Source organism: Nyctibius grandis, chromosome 2 (genome assembly GCF_013368605.1).
Source record: "Nyctibius grandis isolate bNycGra1 chromosome 2, bNycGra1.pri, whole genome shotgun sequence".
In the NCBI taxonomy this organism is placed as follows: Eukaryota; Metazoa; Chordata; class Aves; order Nyctibiiformes; family Nyctibiidae; genus Nyctibius; species Nyctibius grandis.
Window position 1 is genome coordinate 109,316,427 of NC_090659.1, and position 19,663 is coordinate 109,336,089.

General features: G+C 41.7%; 1 protein-coding gene across 2 annotated transcripts in view; it reads left to right on the forward strand.

Annotated features, from left to right (window-relative positions):
- Window positions 1-7,545: 7,545 nt before the first annotated feature.
- ALKBH8 (alkB homolog 8, tRNA methyltransferase) overlaps window positions 7,546-19,663 on the forward strand; it is a 51,574-nt gene continuing 39,456 nt past the window's right edge. The window contains exons 1-5 of one of the 2 annotated variants that reach the window (XM_068425318.1): window positions 7,546-7,613; window positions 12,369-12,509; window positions 15,396-15,636; window positions 16,702-16,833; window positions 17,657-17,752. In XM_068425318.1, coding sequence (XP_068281419.1) covers window positions 7,596-7,613; window positions 12,369-12,509; window positions 15,396-15,636; window positions 16,702-16,833; window positions 17,657-17,752 — 628 coding nt within the window. In that variant the 5' untranslated portion in view covers window positions 7,546-7,595. The remainder of the gene's footprint in view (window positions 7,614-12,368; window positions 12,510-15,395; window positions 15,637-16,701; window positions 16,834-17,656; window positions 17,753-19,663) is intronic. The other variant, XM_068425319.1, reaches the window with a different exon arrangement.

Below are 19,663 nucleotides of genomic sequence, written 5' to 3' on the forward strand. Positions count from 1 at the left end.
GAGCTGCAGAACACTACAGAGGTGTGTTATAAAGAACCATCCTGTTGCAGTGAAGAGAAGGATGGCATGACAAAATATATTTCCAACCTCTAACTTCTATAATTTTGTTTGCCTAAGAAATCTGGTTCCCCAAATTAAAAACTATTTTCTTGCTATGCCTGAGTATCTATTTCAAGTATCACAATGATTTCATAATGTGATGCTTCAAATCTGTGTCAACACTCTACTTTGAAATATTGAACAGCTGGCAATTCTTTGTGCCTAGCTCAGGACAAGTGTCAAATACAGAATTGTCCTGCGATGGGGTATTACATGGCTCTCGTGCACTGACCTTATAGCAACTAGAGCAATCTGCACACAACCTTTATGATCATTTCTTAAACCTCTCTCCTAGTTATTTTGTTCATTTACAGTGCCACACTTTTTCATTCGTATTCCTTTGACTGAAGATACCATAAAGTTTAACATGGGAAACAATAACAGAATCATGTAGATGATGATAACACCAGAGATGAAGCGTGTCAGGCTTACTCATATAGCCTTTAGAGAGATGACAGCTAAGTGAAGCAGCCAGTATGCTCATTTAGGTACCTGTCTCTTGAACCAAAGAATTTTTCCAGAAAGGACTTTGTCTCTGTATGAATTAATAGCATTTAATGTTATGACATTTTAATTTAAATCATTCTGTTTGATATTTCTATATAGAAAGAATAAAGTGATGTAGACATGAATTACAAACATTATATGCTAACAACGCCTGCTTTTTTATCTTAATAAAAGTGAACAAACTTGAATATGCTGATTAACAACAGACTGTGTCCTAATCTTAGATTTGTACCTAAGATGTGTACCAACAAACTATGTGAAAAAGAAAGATTTGCATTTGTAATGGAGAACTTCTTTGAAACTAATTTTGAACAAGGGGAAAAAGAAGTGTCATGATCATTTTTTTATCTATTCTTTTTATTTATCCTCTGCCATTAATCAGATCCATACTCTGAATGCGTATGCTATGTTTCATTCAAGGATTACAAAGTGTTACACAAACAATGATTCATGAAGATTCACAACCCTTGGCCAGCTGGGTAAATATTTATGTAAATGTCATACAGATTGGCAAACTGAGTCACAGAGAAGTGGTGTTTGTAAAAAAATTTCCACTAAGTTTGGAGGCATCTTTTTTTTCAGCCTATTCAGCTGAAAAACTTACAACTTCTGTTTTTCAGATGTGTTGAGTATGCATGCAGATCCAGAGAAGTCAATAAAAACTGGATTACAAAAGCAGCAGGTGGGGTGACTCAAGAAACTGACCATGTTTTCATGTAGAAAATTTTAACTTATAGTTGCACAGCTATTCTTCTTCCAAAGAAGGTGAACCTATTGCATGAGCAACAGCTAATGAGACCTCCTGAGGTGATGTCTGAAAGGCTGAAAGGATAGAGTCCCAGTCTAAGGACCATATTGTAATATTCTCCCCAGTCTCACTGGAGGCACCGAGAATCTAACTTATGATGGAAATGAAATATTTAGCTCTCTGTATGTAAGCAATACTATGCCTTTAAAAATTAAGTTTGCTGACTGTGTCTGGACTGCAAGCACTGTATCCTAAAAATGTACTGACTGATGAAGTAGACAAATTCACTGCCTGATATTCCTTGATCATCCTTATGACACACTTATGTCCTGAAGGATAACTGTAAGAAATGATGGTTTCCAAGGATATGCAGGAAAGCAGACTGCCTGCCCAGTGTAGATATCAGGGAGGATCCCTATACAGGGTCGCATTGCTTTCTGAATGCCTACCAAACCCTAATTGCTTGTGACAGAACTGGGTTTTGCCAGGATAGTGTAAGATTTTGGCTGTAGGGCTAGAAGAGAATAATATAACTCAATCAGTAATTCCAAAAGACAATATTTCCTGTCTTGTCATGGAAAACAGGCATAAAGAGCAAGAGGAGAATATAAAGCATGTGCAGGCTTTGAAGAAGAGATGATAATTTTCAGCCTTTGTGCCAGAGAAAACAGAAATATTTTGTTTGAATCTTTCTAACAACATTGCTTTCAAGGCTGAACTAAACCATGTGTTGATGGGTTCAGTGGTTTGGAGGGAAATCAATATTTTGTATGGTTCTTTCAGTACTTCATATTACTTTTCTAACACCCTGGGAAGTATACTAGCCTGGTACAAGATCTTCCCTACACTTTGCCCAGATTACAGAGAAAAAATCACCTGGGCAGTGAAAGCAGCAGCTGCTGTTCAGCAGAGAGCCAACCTTGTAACAATGGAAGTGACCCAGCCAATAATCATGCATTTGTGCCACAAAACCAGTGTTGCCAAATCTTACAATTTTATCATGAGATTTATTCTATTTAGTATATTTCATAAAGTTCCAGTACCCTGAGTCTAGAGATTTCAGGAAAATTTCAGCTTTTATTAAAGGAAAGGAAAAAAAAATGTACTCCAAAGTCTTATGTTTGTGGACAAAAGCTTGGAGGTATGAAGAGAGTGTAGCCTAAAGCTTAGAAATCAGAAAGCATACTGATATTACTTGATGTTTTAAATCTCTTGAGAAGAAAAGATTTTTGTTTGCTAGTATTTGAAAATAAGGATAAAACCTGCCTTCGTTGTAATAACTGGCACAACTCCCATTGGTTTTACTAGGACCTAGATTTCTCACGTCTCTTTTTGGTCTTACAAAATTGCTAAAAAATTCTTGAAGTTGTTTTTTGTCTGTTTTTCTTTTTTAGAAAGAAATATGAAATCTAGCATTGAACAGCACAAATGCAGAATCAAAATGACATGCAGCACGGAGTCCGCCTTGCTATCTTCCTGAAAAATATAATCCTTTGGCATTGCAGGGGTTTGTTATGGAGAATTTTACTATCACAAGCAGCAGCAGTAACACATTTTGAATTTAGGTCAACAGATATTTGTCCAAGTCCTTAACTATTACATGAATGCTATCCTAGAACAATTCCTCCTGTGTCTCATCATTTACCATGGTACTCCTCTGCAGTACTAGTCACAGGTATTTCTGAGCTAGATTTTATGCTAAGAGGTTTCTTCTTATTTCCGTAACAAACAGCTATCCTGAAACATATCCTATTTGTCATGATTCTTAAACTGCAGCTTCTTAAATCAAGAGATTTGATACAGCAAATCCTACTATCTTCCTGCGATTTTCTTTTAATTGGGTTTCAAAGTGATGGAAATCCAGTGTGATCACATTAGGCTAAAGCATGGCTTGGCTTGCATTGGTATAAAAGGGAGTAAGATTGTCCATGTACAGACCAGTAACCTCTAGTCTGTTGAAGAAAACAGAAGCATTTACTGATTACACATCAAGTGGATGGGGAATTAGAGGGAATAGACAAATGCCTTTATTCTCCCTGGGAATGTGGCAAAGATAAAATAGCTAATAGCATAGTGAGTATTGTAACTTGCTCCTGGGAAAAGTCAGCAGCATTTTATTTCTCACCCATGAGTAAATGGGAGCATGACATTTTGCTTCAGAAGACATGTTTCCTGGATATCAATTAAAAAAAAATAGAGCCAGAGCCAAGATTTTCTGATATAAACATTTTTCTCTGCTTAAGAAAACTATGAAAACTTAACTTCAAACTAGAATATTTGCTGAATTTAAAAACCAAAATATTATCATTATAAAAATTGGATTTTTTTTAGAAATACTGAGATTTCTCCCAAAGTACTTTTAATCAGAGATTATTTTAACATCAAATGTAAATGTATTTGAATCCCCACTTCTGTGAACTATTTTGTGGGTTAGTCAGTGACAATGTTGTTAACCTTATGGAGATATATTTTTACTTGTGGTCAATAAGTGCTGTGGTATGCATAGGAGGAGTTTGTACCCATGTTCTCTAGCATGAGAAGGATTGCACAGTGCTTCAGGGCTTAAATGATAAAGACAATAACAGTTCTGGTTCAAACAAAATAAGCTTGTATTAAAAAACCCATAACCAGCCTTTAACTGTTTTCCTTCTAGTTGGTGGAATTTTCCTATGTGAGAATGTTGTTTCTAGAAGTAAAATCTTGATGCATTTACAGAGGAAATGTTATTGCAATATGCATCACAAATTCCTGACCAATGCTAATCATACAGAGATATTTCAAGAAAAAAATGCACAGTGAGTCTGTTCTCCCCCAGAAAGCAATTTTCAAAATAATAAAGCAGAATAAACCCAAACAGTGACTGGTGAACACAGGGTCAGGAAGCTGCCAGAAGCTCATGGTTGTGCTCTGAGATGTAACATTCCACTAAGTCTATGTTCTACATCTTACCTACCAACAATGCATCCCAGTGGGATAAACCACACGTGGACAGCGAAGCAGAAGAATGGAGAGCCCACAAAATCAGGGCTTTGAACTGAAATGTGGGCACTTAACAGAAACAGCCTTTGGGTATTTATTACAGCGTTGGTGGATAAGGGAAGAGCAACTGATGTCACCTACCTGGACTTGTGCAAAGCATTTGACACTGTCCTGCACAACATCCTTGTCTCTAAATTGGACAGACATGGGTTTGACGGATGGACCACTCGGTGGATACGGAATTGGCTGGATGGTCGCACTCAAAGAGTTGTGGTCAACAGCTCGATGTCCAAGTGGACAGCAGTGACGAGTGGTGCCCCTCAGGGGTCTATATTGGGAGCGGTCCTGTTTAACATCTTTGTCAGCAACATGGACAGTGGGATTGAGTGTGCCCTCAGCAAGTTTGCCAACGACACCAAGCTGTGCAGTGTGGTCGACACGCTGGAGGGAAGGGATGCCATCCAGAGGGACCTTGACAGGCTTGAGAGCTGGGCCTGTGCGAACTGCATGAAGTTCAACAAGGCCAAGTGTAAGGTCCTGCACGTGGGTTGGGGCAATCCCAAGCACAAATACAGGCTGGGCAGAGAATGGATTGAGAGCAGCCCTGAGGAGAAGGACTTGGGGGTGATGGTTGACGAGAAACTCAACATGAGCTGGCAGTGTGTGCTTGCAGCCCAGAAGGCCATCCGTATCCTGGGCTGCACCAAAAGAAGTGTGGCCAGCAGGTCAAGGGAGGTGATTCTGCCCCTCTACTATGCTCTTGTGAGACCCCACCTGCAGTACTGCGTCCAGCTCTGGGGCCCCCAACATAAGAAGGACATGGAGCTGTTGGAGCAAGTCTAGAGGAGGGCCACAAAGATGATGAGAAGCTGGAGCACCTTTCCTATGAAGACAGGCTGAGAGAGCTGGGGCTGTTCAGGCTGGAGAAGAGAAGGCTCCAGGGAGACCTTCTAGCAGCCTTCCAGTACCTGAAGGGGACCTACAGAAAAGCTGGAGAGGGACTTTTTACAAGGGCATGGAGTGATAAGATGAGGGGGAATGGTTTTAAACTGAAAGAGGTTAGATTATGTTAGATATTAGGAAGAAATTCTTGACTGTGAGGGTGGTGAGACACTGGCACAGGTTGCCCAGAGAAGTTGTGGATGCCCCCTTCCTGGAAGTGTTCAAGGCCAGGTTGGATGGGGCTTTGAGCAACCTGGTCTAGTGGAAGGTGTCCCTGCCCATGGCAGGGTGGTTGGAACTAGATGATCTTTAAGGTCCCTTCCAACCCAAACCATTCTATGATTCTATGATTCTCTACTTGTCAGAACAAATTGGTAATGAATTACAAACCAATTTCATTAGGATCATCCCTTCAGTAGCTTTCAAGTTTAGTGGTTTCCAGGGCTAAGGGCCTCAGAGAATATTTTAATAGAGACAGCACCTGTTGATGTTGCCTGGTTGTTCTTTCCCCCCATTCATTCTGGCCTACAAAAAGACCAGATGATGCTAATGCTTAGTATTTGCAAAGGTTAACAAGCTCCCTGCTATACTCTTACTAGGTAGATGGTTAATATTCACACTTTACATATGAGAAAACTTAAGCAAAAGATCTGCGTTATCACAATACCTTGCTACCCGTTGCATGAGTCAAAGATGGAGCGCGATGCAATGCCACAGACCCTGGTGGAAGGACAGAAGCGGGACCACCTTTCTGACCACATACTACCTTCAAAGGCTGGTGGATGTGTTCCATCAGCCTCACATCCTTAGTGTGCTTGTACATTCTGCACATTGGATAGCTGTGTCCCTGGCACACGGCATGGTATATGCTTCAAGGGAAAGAGAAAGACTTTTTTTTTCTTGGGTAAGCACAGCCCTACCTAACAGTAGGGGTAGACTCCTCCAGAGTGTGGATCTGGGACGAAGCTGAGGAGCTGTCTTCTGACTACAGGTTTACAGGCTTATCGGTCACCTTACATAGCATTCGCCTGGGAATCCCACACCTAATTGATATTGAGAAAGGTTAAATACCCACAGGAGGTTGACGGAGGAAGAAAAAAATCAGCTTGGTATTTAAATAGAGAGAGAGGAAAAAAAAAAGACAGTTTTTAGGTAATAAGCTACAGTGAGAAGTAGAATATTTGCCAGGTAAAGACAGAAAAAGTAGGTAATGCTGAACTTTAGTATTTTGCATAGAGAAGGAGGAAAGGGCTGTGTTGGTCTAGGGGCAGAGTATGAAGCTCACTCGGTTAGCCTATGATGGCAGAGAAAAATGAAGGTAAGAGAAGACTTACATGCTCTATCTCTGATTTAAGGGATCACTTCGTCGCGCAGGGAGCCAGTGAACTGTGAGATGCTTCCTGTCAGGGAGGTGCGGGTTGCTCAATAGCACGGGTTTCCTAAGCAGCCTTAGTGGGTTTGCTAGCGAACTGAAGAATGGCATGGGGAAATACAACCAGAGGCGTGATCTTCGCGTGGCCTTGGCTGCATTGGTATGGTTTTGTCTTCCTCTGTCCCCAGTGTGGGGCATGCCAAAGGTAATGTGATCAGTGCTGGAGGCCTGTCTGGGTGATGGTCTCTTTGGGTGAGCACCTCGGCCTGGGGGAAGCTGTCTTTAATCTGCTGCGTGGATGTGGCTGTTTTGGGATCCCCTGTGCTGGAGGAGGCTCTGCCCTGAATCGTCTTCAGCGAAGAAGCAGAGCTAGGCATGGGGCTGAAGTGGGTGTTCAAGTGCCACTTTTCTTCTGTTGCTGACTTGGGAGGAATACTTTATTGATGGGAAAGAGCATGGCAGGGAGCTGGTTCTACCTTGAGAGAAAAGCTGGCAAGGGGAGGGCCTTCAGGCAAGGGAAGCTGGGCAGCACAGAGCGAGCAGGAGGAGACGGAGCAGTAAGTGTGTGTCCAAGGCAGGACGCTGAAGAGGGCCGCTTTCACCCCCTTCCCCTCGCCACACTGGCAGCCTCCCTCAGAGGTGTGAGCACCGGCCCCGCTCCCACTCGGGCGCGGACGTCCCTCCGCCCAGCCACCGCCTCACCGCGGCCGCACGCCCCGGGAAGGCCCCGCTCTGGTCAGCAGGAACACTTGGCGCACAGCACCAGCTGGTGTCGGACAGGTTTGGCTTGCTTCACCGTGTGATAACGGGGCAGATGGCTTCCCTCGGTAAAGGCCTCCAGGGCACTCGCCGCCCACACGGCTGTCTGAACCCGCCCGCCTAGGGCGGGCCAGGGGCGGGCCGCCGCCATGACGGAGCGGCGGGGGCGGGCGGGCTGTCTGCCCCAACATGGCCGCCTCTACCCAGGTATCGTGCTGTGCTGTGCTGTGCTGTGCCGCGCCGCGCCGGCCGGGCCCGGGGCTGCAGCGCCCGCCCCGCCCGGCTCCCGTCTGGGGAAGGGGGAGCAGGCGGGGCTCCGTGGAGATGCTGAGAGTGCGGGCGGACCCGTCTCCTTCCATCCCGTCCCCGCCGAGCCCGCGACGGCCCGGCCCCGGCCCCGGCCCCGGCCCTGTCAGGGCGAGGTGGCGTGAGGCGGGGCAGGGCCGAGTCAACCCCCGCGTTTGCCTCCCGGCTTTTACACCCCGCTCCCCTCCGTGTTTATTCAGGGCAGGAGAGCGTGCGCACATGCCTGTTGTTATTCCTGTTACCGTTATGGTTTTTAAGGAGTACCCTGAGCCCGGGAGTTGGAGGGCTGTCGGTGGGAGGTTTGAGGGCTGTCACTGGCGGAGGAGGGCTGGGGATAGCCGCAGGGAGGCCCCGGCGCCTTCGGGAACTCTTAAATTGCCCCACCAAGACTCCTGAATTTCGTTTTTTCCACGAGTTTTGGTGTCTCTGTGTATGCAGCGTCTGTATACGTTTATATTTAGGTGTCTGCGGCACAAAACGAAGCCAAAACTAAATAATAAAGTGCGAAACTTCATAACTGAGGGTGGTGCTCCCTCTGCTGACAGCTGCCGTTTGGCTCCACGCCAGTAGCGATGCACTTTCCTTTTCAGAAGTGGCTTCTGCAGATAAGGTTCCTCTATTACATCAAAGCTTTACATTAACCTTTGTAGTAATTTCAGGCCAATTGTGTGACCTGCTATAACCTGAGCTAGCATTGCAAGGGGAGACTTTCAGTGGATTTTCAGGAACTACTTTTTTATTAATACTCATGAAAGGAGGTGATAACAGTAATGAATAATCTACTGCTGCATGCTTTTTCTTCTATAGGCATGTTGGCCTTTGTAAAGGGGGTTTGCGATGCTACCAAATAAAGTTTTCAACTTCTATACAGCTGAGTGTGATTCCTTAACTCAGAAATCAAGGCAGACTGTTGGTTTCCATGCCTGCAGAATTGAGCCTCGGGTAATAATGTAACAGACAAGGCAGGGAGTTTAGGCTCAGTTCAGACAGAGTCCAGGGGAAGGTTCGGCTGTCTCAGCAATGCAGGTAATGCTGTTTGAGATGCCTTCAAGGGCCAGAGGCATCTGTGTGATGTTGGCAAGCATGACAGCACGTAGGCAAGGTCTTCAGCTTCTTGAGCAGCAGGTGAAAGGCCAGGCAGTGTGGCCTAGGACATATCTGCCAGTTTTAAATGTCGTTTAGGCAGCTGAGTCACTCCTCGTCTGTCCCTTGCTCTGTTGTTTAGTTCAGAGGTTATGAAAAGATGGACTTTCAACTTAAGTTTCTGTGCTAGTTTGCCAAATATTGGGCCATGACTTCTTGGCTTTTGCCTGGAGAATGTGGGAGTTTCTGAGGGCCTGACTAAACTCAGAGTTGCTTTACCCTGAGATCACATGGAGTCTTCCAGCGTGCAGAGGTGTAGATGTTATGGGAAAGGACTGAGACTTTCAGTTTGATATCCTTTTCTTCTGGCTAGGTTTGTTCTGCAGAGGCTGCATGAAAGTGGCCTGACTGGTATGGGTGATGTACATAGCCTCCATGTTTTTCCTTCTGAACCAGATTTGCATGGTTCCAAAGAGTAAACCCATGTCATATTTTTACTCTCTGTAACCTCACCTCACCAAACCAAAGATGTGTCTCTCCTATACTTTTCTGTGAAGTAGTTTGAGACTGCTTCCCCTCCCCAGAAGGTAAGAACTTGCACATGGGTGGTGTGTAAAGCTATTGGCTCTGTTCACCTGTGTATGGCAAATAAAGTCGGGCAGGCCAAGCCTTTTGGATCAAATCAGTGAACTGGACAGCTTTGTCATGGTAAGCTTGCTGAAGGAGCCTGCGAATCAGATGAATCCTGGTAAGGGTAACCTATTAGATACACTTAGGGGAATGTACTTGACGTAAACTTTTCTTGAGACTTCCCCCCTCCCAGGTACCTTTGCTTGCATTTATCTTTTGTTGATTTTTATGTCTCACTTTGCTTTTTTTGTCTAACCAAGTCTGAGATTTCTTGATCATTATTTAACTCATGAAGGTTAAGGGGACTGTTGCTCTCTGTGTGTTTAACCCTAGTTGGTGATTAAGTGAAGAATCCTCAATAAGAAAGCTGTTTTGAACTATTTGTCTTTAGAAGCAAGCGTGGTTTTGTCCAAGAATGAACTGCAGCCTGTGTGCAGGTCTGCCATCAAGAAGAGAAAATGATTATTTAAGAAAGTACCAAGAGATTCAGGAAAGGAAGGGAAGTGAGAGAATCAGAGTATAAAATAAGGAAAAAGCCCTTAGTGAGCACTGTTGCTTTGGAGAGAAATGGGAGACACTTGCTAACAAATCTGTAAAAAAAGTAATTTTACAGAAATGCAGGTTGGCTCTATAACCCGTTGATCTTTTCAGCCTCTACTCTTTATGTTTCTGAAGTCACATGAAATAATTATTTCAGTATACTCCTGCTTTTTCTGAAACCGTGCCCTGTTAGAATTTTGTCATTTGTGAGATTTCCTTCTCATACGTTTTGCCTCCATCGCATGAGAGCATGGTTATGCTTGAATTAGCTCTGAGTGAGAGACCCTAGGAACTGGCAAGAGTCTAGTGGTGGTAGGATGGATTTTGGTGCTGAGTAATTTATTAGGGTTTTTTTTTTGTCAGGAGCAGCTGTAAATGTGATCTTCATGTGGTCAGGATATGTGTAAAAACTTGAATAATGCTGTTTGACTAGGAGGTCAGGGTTCAAACTGTTATGGCCGTGCATGCACCATCTCAAATTTGATAGCAGGTGTCTGAAACCATTTCAAGACAGAATTGTTGGAGCCTGCCATGCCAGTAACTTGCTAGGTTTGCTTGAAACTGTTGTTGCCAATTCATTTTCTTTGACAATCGTTTTAATTCATTTGAGACTGCTGTAAAATCGGGTTTGGGAGTGGAAGAACCAACAAATGGTAAGGAGTGGCAGAAGACTGGCAGCATTAGCAGCATTTTATTCTGCCTCCTTTTTGGAGGATTAGAATCTGTTATTTCCACTGGGTGCTTTTGTCATTCTGATTCCCTTTAAAGATTTTTTCTCTTTCAGTGCAGTTAATAGTTGTGCATGTTGATGATGGCAATGCTGCAGCCAGTCACAGGGAATACATACTTAGAACTCCTAGGCAAGTCTTTATATTTTTATAACAATTTTACTAGCATATTTACATTGTTTTAAAGAAAATATTTGCTAAGTCATTCAATACAAAGTTTGCATCAAATACTAATATGAAATTTTTTTTTTACCTTTTATAATTTTTCTGTGTTACATCGTCATATTATCATGATTGTGTCTGCAGTTTTAGGTATTGGGAAGCAGCTATGCAGTCTTTGCAAGCCAGAAGGTATGCAAGCGGATGACTGGCTGTTGGAGCAGGTTGACACATTTAAATAAGTGAATATAGTGGTGATTGGCATAGTTGTTTTTTTTATTTTCTTAAAAAAACAGAAACAAAACATTTTTTGAAGTGAAGATGAGGTGGAAGGATGTTATCACACCAAGGATAATAAAAGAACTGAGAAAGGGCAGACAACTGCAGTTAGGATTGTCCACATGTAGTGTTAGCAGGGTTTTTGGGAAGAAGAGAAGAAAACCCCTAAAATATGGGTAAGAGATTATGCTTATAAGGAGAGAAAAGAGAAGGGCAAAGTCTAGCCACATCAGTATCTGGGAGCTTTGTCATAGTCTTAAGTGAGGTCTGGAACTCTTCCCTTGGTTTTGAAGGAAGTGGGAAGAGAGAAAGGAAAGGAAAGTAGGCTCAGAGGGATGTAGGAAGGTACTGTGTGTTCTCAGTATAGCAGTAGGTCAGAAGTGGCAAAAGATGCAACAAAACCTGGAGAATGCCAGTGAATGAATTACCCTTAGTTTAACTCACTGGTAGGTAAATGCTGTGTTGCCTCTAAATTCAATAGTTAATATATATACACAGTTTTCAGTTCCTTCTCATGACAGGAATGTGATTTGCATGAAGTTTGGCCCTGGGGGATATGCTAAATGAGGTGTGGAGCATCCTGGTTGCTAGTTCTTGGACATCTAAGTATTGAACACATTTTTCTACTCTCAAAAAAAGCAATTTTTGCCAAATGTCACATTCACTTGAAAGTGGCTATTAGGAAAAAGGAGCCAAATGGGAACAGTTCATCTCCAACTCAAGCATTCAGTGAGGCATGAATAACTTAGAAGCTAAGATGATACAAATCTCATGGCAGTTCCACATATAGTTTTTCTCTTGTTCTGCTCTGGAGAGACTGTAGAGAGAAGAAAATTAACTGAAACTACTATGTGAAAACAGGAGGGGCAGGCGGTTTAAAACCTGCAAATGGATGTAGTGATGTTGTGAATAAAGGAGTGAAGAGGAAAAACTGGCAAATGAGACCTAGCATCGTGGCAGTCTTTATAAAGCTTTATTTTTGGGATGTATTCTCTCAATAAAAGAGAGTTTAGTAACAAAACTGCAGAGATGGGTAAAACTGTGCTATTGACTAAGGAAGGATATACTTTGCAGACTCAGTTTTGTCAGCCCCAAATAATTCATAAAAACTGGAATTGTCTAAAGTCGTGATGCTACCCTACAGCCGACGTATGAGATGGGGAGTCTATAGACCAGACTGAAGTATTTAATTTTTCAAGCAGGACACTTACTATGTGTTGTTACTTCTACTTCCCAGATCACCAGCATGGAAGTTAAAACCAGCGAAGATCATTTGAAGGTCCACAGAATGAAGAAGAAGGTATTGAGGAAGCAGATCAGAGCTCAGCATACGTTGATGAGACATGAGGGCATTGAGTGTGTCTCCCATGCCACACAGGTGCCTGGTAGTTCTGATTTTGATGGTAGTGTGAAAATGATGCTTATCTGTGTTTCATTCTCACATATACTGTCTAAAATGCAGTTCTTCTCCCAAATGCACTTCCTGATATTGAAGGTTTTCTGTGCCTCTTTGATTTCAAAGCAGAACTGTACTTCAGCTGTTTAATGTCTGTGGAGAGACTTCAGTGGCCTTTGGATAAGGTTGTTTTTAATCTGAAACAGTAGTTCCTTGGGTTGGGGAGGAGGAGAAAGTATGGGAAATGTTACCTTGTTGAAGTAGATGAACTTTTCTTCTGTTTTTCTGTGTGATTTAATTCATTCTCTGGCTTTTAGCTTTTGTATCTTTCTTTCCTCTGTACTTCTCTATCAAGTATAATTTGTCTCGTCTAAACCCCCTGTTAAAAACACGTCTATCTTGGAAACCTTTTCCACATTTTTTCTTCACCTAAATTGATTTAGGCTGTGGTACTGTGGGAGCTGAACTGATTGACTGACTTGCTGCTGTTGAAAAGGGGACAGCTTTCTCTTCCCTTGCGCAAAAGGGGGCAAGATAGGGGGGAATTCTGCTTTCTTATGATGCTCAATGAACTTTACCATAAGCCACTTTATTCCCTAACCTACAGAAAACTATTCAGCTTTTTGATTTGTAGTTTTCTGCCACAGTAGAGAGTTACAGCAAATCAGAGGATGACCTCGCAGATACTGGTGTAGCAAAAAGTAAGTGACAGGAACTTGCAGACAGAAAGGGAAGAAGTTAGAGAGAGAGTTTATAATTTCCCTCTGTCAGCTGTGGGGAGATGCTAATGGCTTGAAACACAGTAAAGCAGTATCATTTACTCCAGCCTTGTTCATCTTGATCCTGCAAATTCTTCCCATTCAAATGTGGAATCACAGAATGTTAGGGATTGGAAGGAACCTTGAAAGATCATCTAGTCCAATCCCCCTGCCGGAGCAGGATTACCTAGATCATGTCACACAGGAACGCGTCCAGGCGGGTTTTGAATGTCTCCAGAGCAGGAGACTCCACAACCTCTCTGGGCAGCCTCTGGAAGCATTGGTTAGATCTCTGTACTTTTTTGTAACAAAATTGGGCTTAGTCTTCACTCACATTTCGCACCACGTGGACATATGCTGAAATGAGCCAGCAATCTTGTATATGTTGTAAGCTCTTTGGACCAGGGACTGTGTTTTTCTAGTGTTGCTTGGAAATGGGTCTGTAATCTGGGATTTGTTCCCCTCGACACTGCCCCAGATACCAAATTATCCATCTAATCTACCCGAAGAGTAATTTTGGGCTCCAGCATCAATGACAGAACATTTGAATAAGTGATGTATAGTGCTAGTGATAAACTTGTGTCAAGAATACAAAAAATGCTTTCAGGCTTTGTGCAAGAGTCTGATTATATTGAAATTGCTCAGTCAGGAGAACATGATCAGTTGCTGTACGTGCTGCTGTTGTGTAGTGACAGTCTTTGTAGATTAAGTGCCTACAGCCAGTGAAAGCACTGGTTTGAGTCTCTGCATTTCTTCTACGCACATGGGCCTCTCCATTAAGAATATTCTAGAAAATAACAGTAATTAATAATGTGGTCACCTTAGAAAAATGTGATCAGTAATGGGCAGCCTGATGCAGTGCTAAGAACAAGTGTAAACAGAGCCATTGCTATAGGCATAATCACAGCAGTACTCACTATATACAATTTTTTTTAATAATCCTCTTGAGTTTTAAACCTAATTTTCTGTCTTTTAGAGAAGGGAAATGCTATCATTTGAAACAATTGAGCACTTTACCAGCTGCCTTCAGAAAAGGTCATAGAACATTTGTAGACTTTAAGGAAAAGATTGCCTGAAAGCTTTCTGGAAAGGTATTACATGGAGTCAGTCTGAGTAAATTGTTGCTAGCTGTTTGGAGTCACTGGAGCTCAATCAAAACTTCCAGGCTGCATCCTCATTTGGCCTTAAAAAGGGATTTAAACTTCTTTCAACCACCATGATTAGATTGAACATCCAGTTATGGCATATAGCAATTTAGATGTCAAGAGAACCTGTTAATTTATTTTAAAAAGGCCTATGTGTTTTCTAAAGGATATTTCTTGAATAATAGTCCTTTGAAAAGTTCTATTTTGTTGTTTCTTCTAATATTTGGCAAACCAGCAACAGTCCTCACAAACTGCATACTCGATAATTTTGTGCATAAATCACTATGAAAGCATAGAATTAAGCAGTTAGGCATTGTGCATGAAGTAATCTGTGTTAACTAAGGATGGGACATAAATCCCTTCTGTTTATAAAAACAAGAGGGAGAATTTTCATGTAAGAGTGCTGGAGCAGAACTAGATGCTCTGCTTGTAGAGGCTGCTGCTTTTTTTTTGTGAACCTGATGTATGGAGGACATGAGGTAGGACTGGGAATGTCAACCTCTCTATGCTTGGAGAGACTACTTGACAAAGATGAGAAAACCTTCTTGAAAAAAAATCACAGTCTTCAAAAGTTTTTCTGTTTGTTTTTGTTAGTGATAACAGGTCTCTGGAAAAATTCCATTTTAGCGACCTCCAAAATTATATGTGCCAGTGTCACTGCCTGCAGTACACTTGATGCACACATGCTGGTACAAAGCTTACGTGCTCGTGTAATAGTAACTGCATGCATTAATTGAGGAGGTCTCTCTGATACAAGCCTTTCTGCCAGAATATGTGCTTGGCAAACAAAAGTTGCCTTAGACTCATATACCAAGCTCATTGAAATGTAAATATCGCATGTGGAATACATAAAAGAGGATACATAATAGAGCTGCTCTCTTGGTAGAGTGTTAGTTTTAAATGAACCAACAGTAATCACTAATTCTCCATTTTTTTTTTTTATTTTTTAATTCCTCTTCAATTAGAGCCTGGTTATTGCCAATGCTGGTCTGGGTAATGGGATGAATAGACACCAACTGCTCAGGATAGTAGAAGAGTATGGATTGGTGGAAACACTCTTAATGCCACCGAATAAACCATATTCATTTGTGAAATATGGGACAACAGAAGAAGCCAAGAAGGCCTTTGATGCCCTTAATGGAAAAGAAGTAATACTTGAAGACTTTGGCCAAAACATTGTTCTGTATATTAATTTTGTGGAAAAAGGTATCATTTTTCTGCTCTTCTATATATCCAGCTTCTCGCATACTGCTTCGCTTTGCTTTTACTTCCTAGGTTGTAAATATAGCTAAAAGCACACTGGTCTTTGTAAATAGACACAGAGAATGAAAGCCAGAATCTAAGATTCGGGACGTGAAATAATCTTTGCTCCTTGTGTTTCATGATATGATGCTCTAATTTGAACTCCTTTACTTGGAGGCAAAAGGAAAAAGGACTTTAGGTAGTTTCTAGACCAATCAATACTGCACATGAAGGTTTTGTGATTAAGGAGCTAAACTGACACCTAGGAAATCTGTGGACAGTTCATTGGATTTCTTGTGTGACCTTGGTCTTGTGATCTCTGTTTCAACACCAAGAAGGAAAATAGGCACAATAAGATTTCTGTGGTGTTTTCGCCCCCCACCCCTTCTCTCCAGGCTTTTTTTATGGCTTACTATAAGCTATTTAGGACAAGAACTGTCACTATTGCTATGAGCTTTTATAGTGTCTAGTGAAAAGGATTCCTGGTGTTGGTCTGTACATTCTGCCAATGAATGGCTTTTTTAAGCTATTAGGATAGCAAACTGAATCTACATCACCAATATTTTATGTTCACCTAGGTATTGCATTACACTCCTCCATATTTGGTTACAGATTGCTTCTCTGTCCAGAGAATAATCTGGTGATTTGGTAAATCACCAAAGTTCTAGAAAATTAAAATGAAATGCAGGTAGGATCCTGAAGTGATTGGGAAATTCTTTTTACCATTATTTTGACGGGAAAATCACAAGTGATTTTGTGTTTGGGTAGCGTGGAGTCTTGTTGGTCTTATGCAGTAAAATTTAGAAAGTGCTTTGCAAGATGCAAAATTTGGGCCTTACCCTGTTTTGTCATGCCAAAAAGGGATCATTCATTCACCAAATAAGACTCCAAAGAGGGTTCCATTGTACCATTAAAGTAAATATTTCTACAGCTATACTATATTCCCATACATAGTAAATATCCCTGTAGGGAACACATGGTTTTATTTTCTGTAAACAGCAACAATATTCTCTTTTTCCATACTCCTAGTTTTCTGGCAGAATGCTGTTCCTACAAGCTTGCCTCCAGGCCTAATGATCATTGAAAAGATTATTTCTCCAGAGGAAGAAAGGAGGATGTTGGAAAGTATTGACTGGATAGGAGATGAAGATACTCAAAATGGTGGGCAAAACAATAGAAATCCAGACTTTCCATACTTTTACGCTGTTTTTCCCTATAGTTTCACAGTATTTTAGAAATTGGATCTTATGTTGCAAGTGATAAACTCCTGGGGGCAAGTGGTCTGAATTGATATTGTGATGTGGATTTACTCAAATAACATTCCTGCATCCAGACAGAACTTAAGTCTTTTTCAGGTGTCTTATGCCAAGCACAAGACTGTTCTGTGAAGGTTACCCTTGTAATTTGATGTCCAGCGGAGGAGCTGTGTCTTCTCTTAAAAAGAAGCCAGTGAGACACACATTCTGGTTGCTTTTGTGCTTTCCCTTGAGCTCTGTGGAGTTAAATCTCTTCACAAATGAATTGTTCTTGGAATTCAGTTCAAGGTTTCTGTGTAAATTTTATTCCTTGAAACAACACAAAGGGCTATATTGACCTTGGCTAACAAGTAACCTGGTGATGGGTGAAAGTGAAGGATCCAGCTGTATCCATAGGATATTAATCAAGTGCTGGTTCAGAGATTAGGGCAAGAATAAAGATGCATTAAACATGGCTCAAGAAGATTGGTGCTCTCTACTTCTTGCATGTACAAAAACACCATCAGCTGGACATCAAACAGCAGTGAATGTGATGCTTGGTGCAAATATGAAAGGTACTAAGGCAGAAGAAGTGTGTGCCATGAAGAACAAGAGTCACATACTTTTTTTTCAACTGTTAATTAAAGAATGTTTAGGTGTAACTGGTCAGATGGAATAGGGAAGCGTAGCAAATTGCCTGTACTGTTTTATGTAGTCTAATCTTACTTTAAACTTGTGTGTTATTACAGCCCAGAAGACTTTAAAGCATAGAAGAGTAAAACATTTTGGATATGAGTTTTGCTATGATAACAACAATGTCGATAAAGACAAACCTTTACCTGGAGGTGAGAACTTCCCTATTAAATCATACGTATTTCACACTGATGTTTGAACCATTATGTAAAGCCTTTAAGCCTCAATGAGATATGGATGTGAGATTGTAATTAAAGGAGAGGTGAGATTCTGATAAAAGGAGAGCCTTCACTGTATCTTAAGCACACACTGAACAGTGCTTGTGAATGGGATCCATTCCAAATTACTGTGAGTGCTTGAAGCTTGATTTCCAATCAATTGCAGCCAGAGTTTGTTGCCATTTGTTGAGGTCCAGTCAAATAAGGTTTTGGGGATTGTAATTGTCGTTCTTTTTTAGCTTTTGTTTCATAAAACAATTATGTGTTACAAATTACCTATTCATTTGTTTGGGGGTTGTGATGTATATTGCTGTGTATATTTATCTTGACTAGCTTGAAGCTTGCTGGATACACACCAAAATAAAATTTCCTTTGGACTGAAAGCAATTTTGAAAGGGTTTGAATAATCTTATTTGGAGTTGAGAGCATTGAGTTAGAGCAAAGTGAGCGAGTCATCTTATAGTCTTTGATTTAAAAATAGTAAAATAGGGGAGCTAAATTCCTGTAAAACTTGAAGGTGATGCATGTATACCAGGGTGGATGTAGCTTCCAACAGAAGGATTCTGATTACATTGCAGTTTTAACAGTAAAGCCAATATAATTATCTAAAGCATTGAAATTTGAGCTATTTTCTAGTCTCATGGCTAGAATATTTTCTGTGTGAGAAAAGCATAACCACTTCATTGGGGGAGAACAATTAAAAAATAAAAATCAATAGAGTCATGAAAGGGCTGTTACTAACATGTTTGCGGGTGTTACCTCCCACAGAATTTTACAATGAAGTCCTCAGGTAAAATAGCAAACCGAAGATTCAGTGAAGGACTGTTACTTTCATTCCTGTTTCAAAACCAGTTTATCTTCAGCAGATTTTTTTGGTGATATTAATTCAGTAACAGATTTTTAGGGAGTAAATTTTTTTGAGAGTGCTCTGCACAACTTCTGACTTCCTGCGTAATAATTTTGCTTCTTGACTGCAACTTTTTTACTGTAGTTGGTGGAAGCTTTGATTTGATATGCTTTTATTTATATGCAGAGATACTGCAGTTTGCATTTGTAAGGAGTGGGCCTGATCTGCTTCTGAATGCTGAGGCCTTGGAGAAGTGGCCTTTCTAGTTGCGAGATGTTATAAATATATCAAAAGCAGTGTGGCCAGCAGGTCGAGGGAGGGGATTGTGCCCCTCTACTCTGCTCTCGTGAGACCCCACCTAGAGTACTGGGTCCAGCTCTGGAGGCCCCAACATAAGAAGGACATGGGAGCTGTTGGAATGAGTCCAGAGGAGGGCCACAAAGATGATGAGAGGGCTGGAGCACCTCTCCTATGAAGACAGGCTGAGAGAGTTGGGGCTGTTCAGGCTGGAGAAGAGAAGGCTCCAGGGAGACCTTCTAGCAGCCTTCCAGTACCTGAAGGGGGCCTACAGGAAAGCTGGAGAGCGACTTTTTACAAGGGCATGGAGTGATAGGACGAGGGGGAATGGTTTTAAACTGAAAGAGAGTAGATTTAGATTAGATATTAGGAAGAAATTCTTAACTGTGAGGGTGGTGAGACACTGGCACAGGTTGCCCAGAGAAATTGTGGATGCTCCCTCCCTGGCAGTGTTCAAGGCCAGGTTGGATGGGGCTTTGAGCAACCTGGTCTAGTGGAAAGGTGTCCCTGCCCATGGTAGGAGGGTTGGAACTAAATGATCTTTAAGGTCCCTTCCAACCCAAACCATTCTATGATTCTAAATTGGACTTGCAGATCAGGCCCCCAATTCTGATGTGTGTGTTACAGCAAATGCAGAGTGATCATTATTAAAGATGGACTTATGTATCTCTGAAGCTGTTTCTATGTATTTTGTCCAGTTA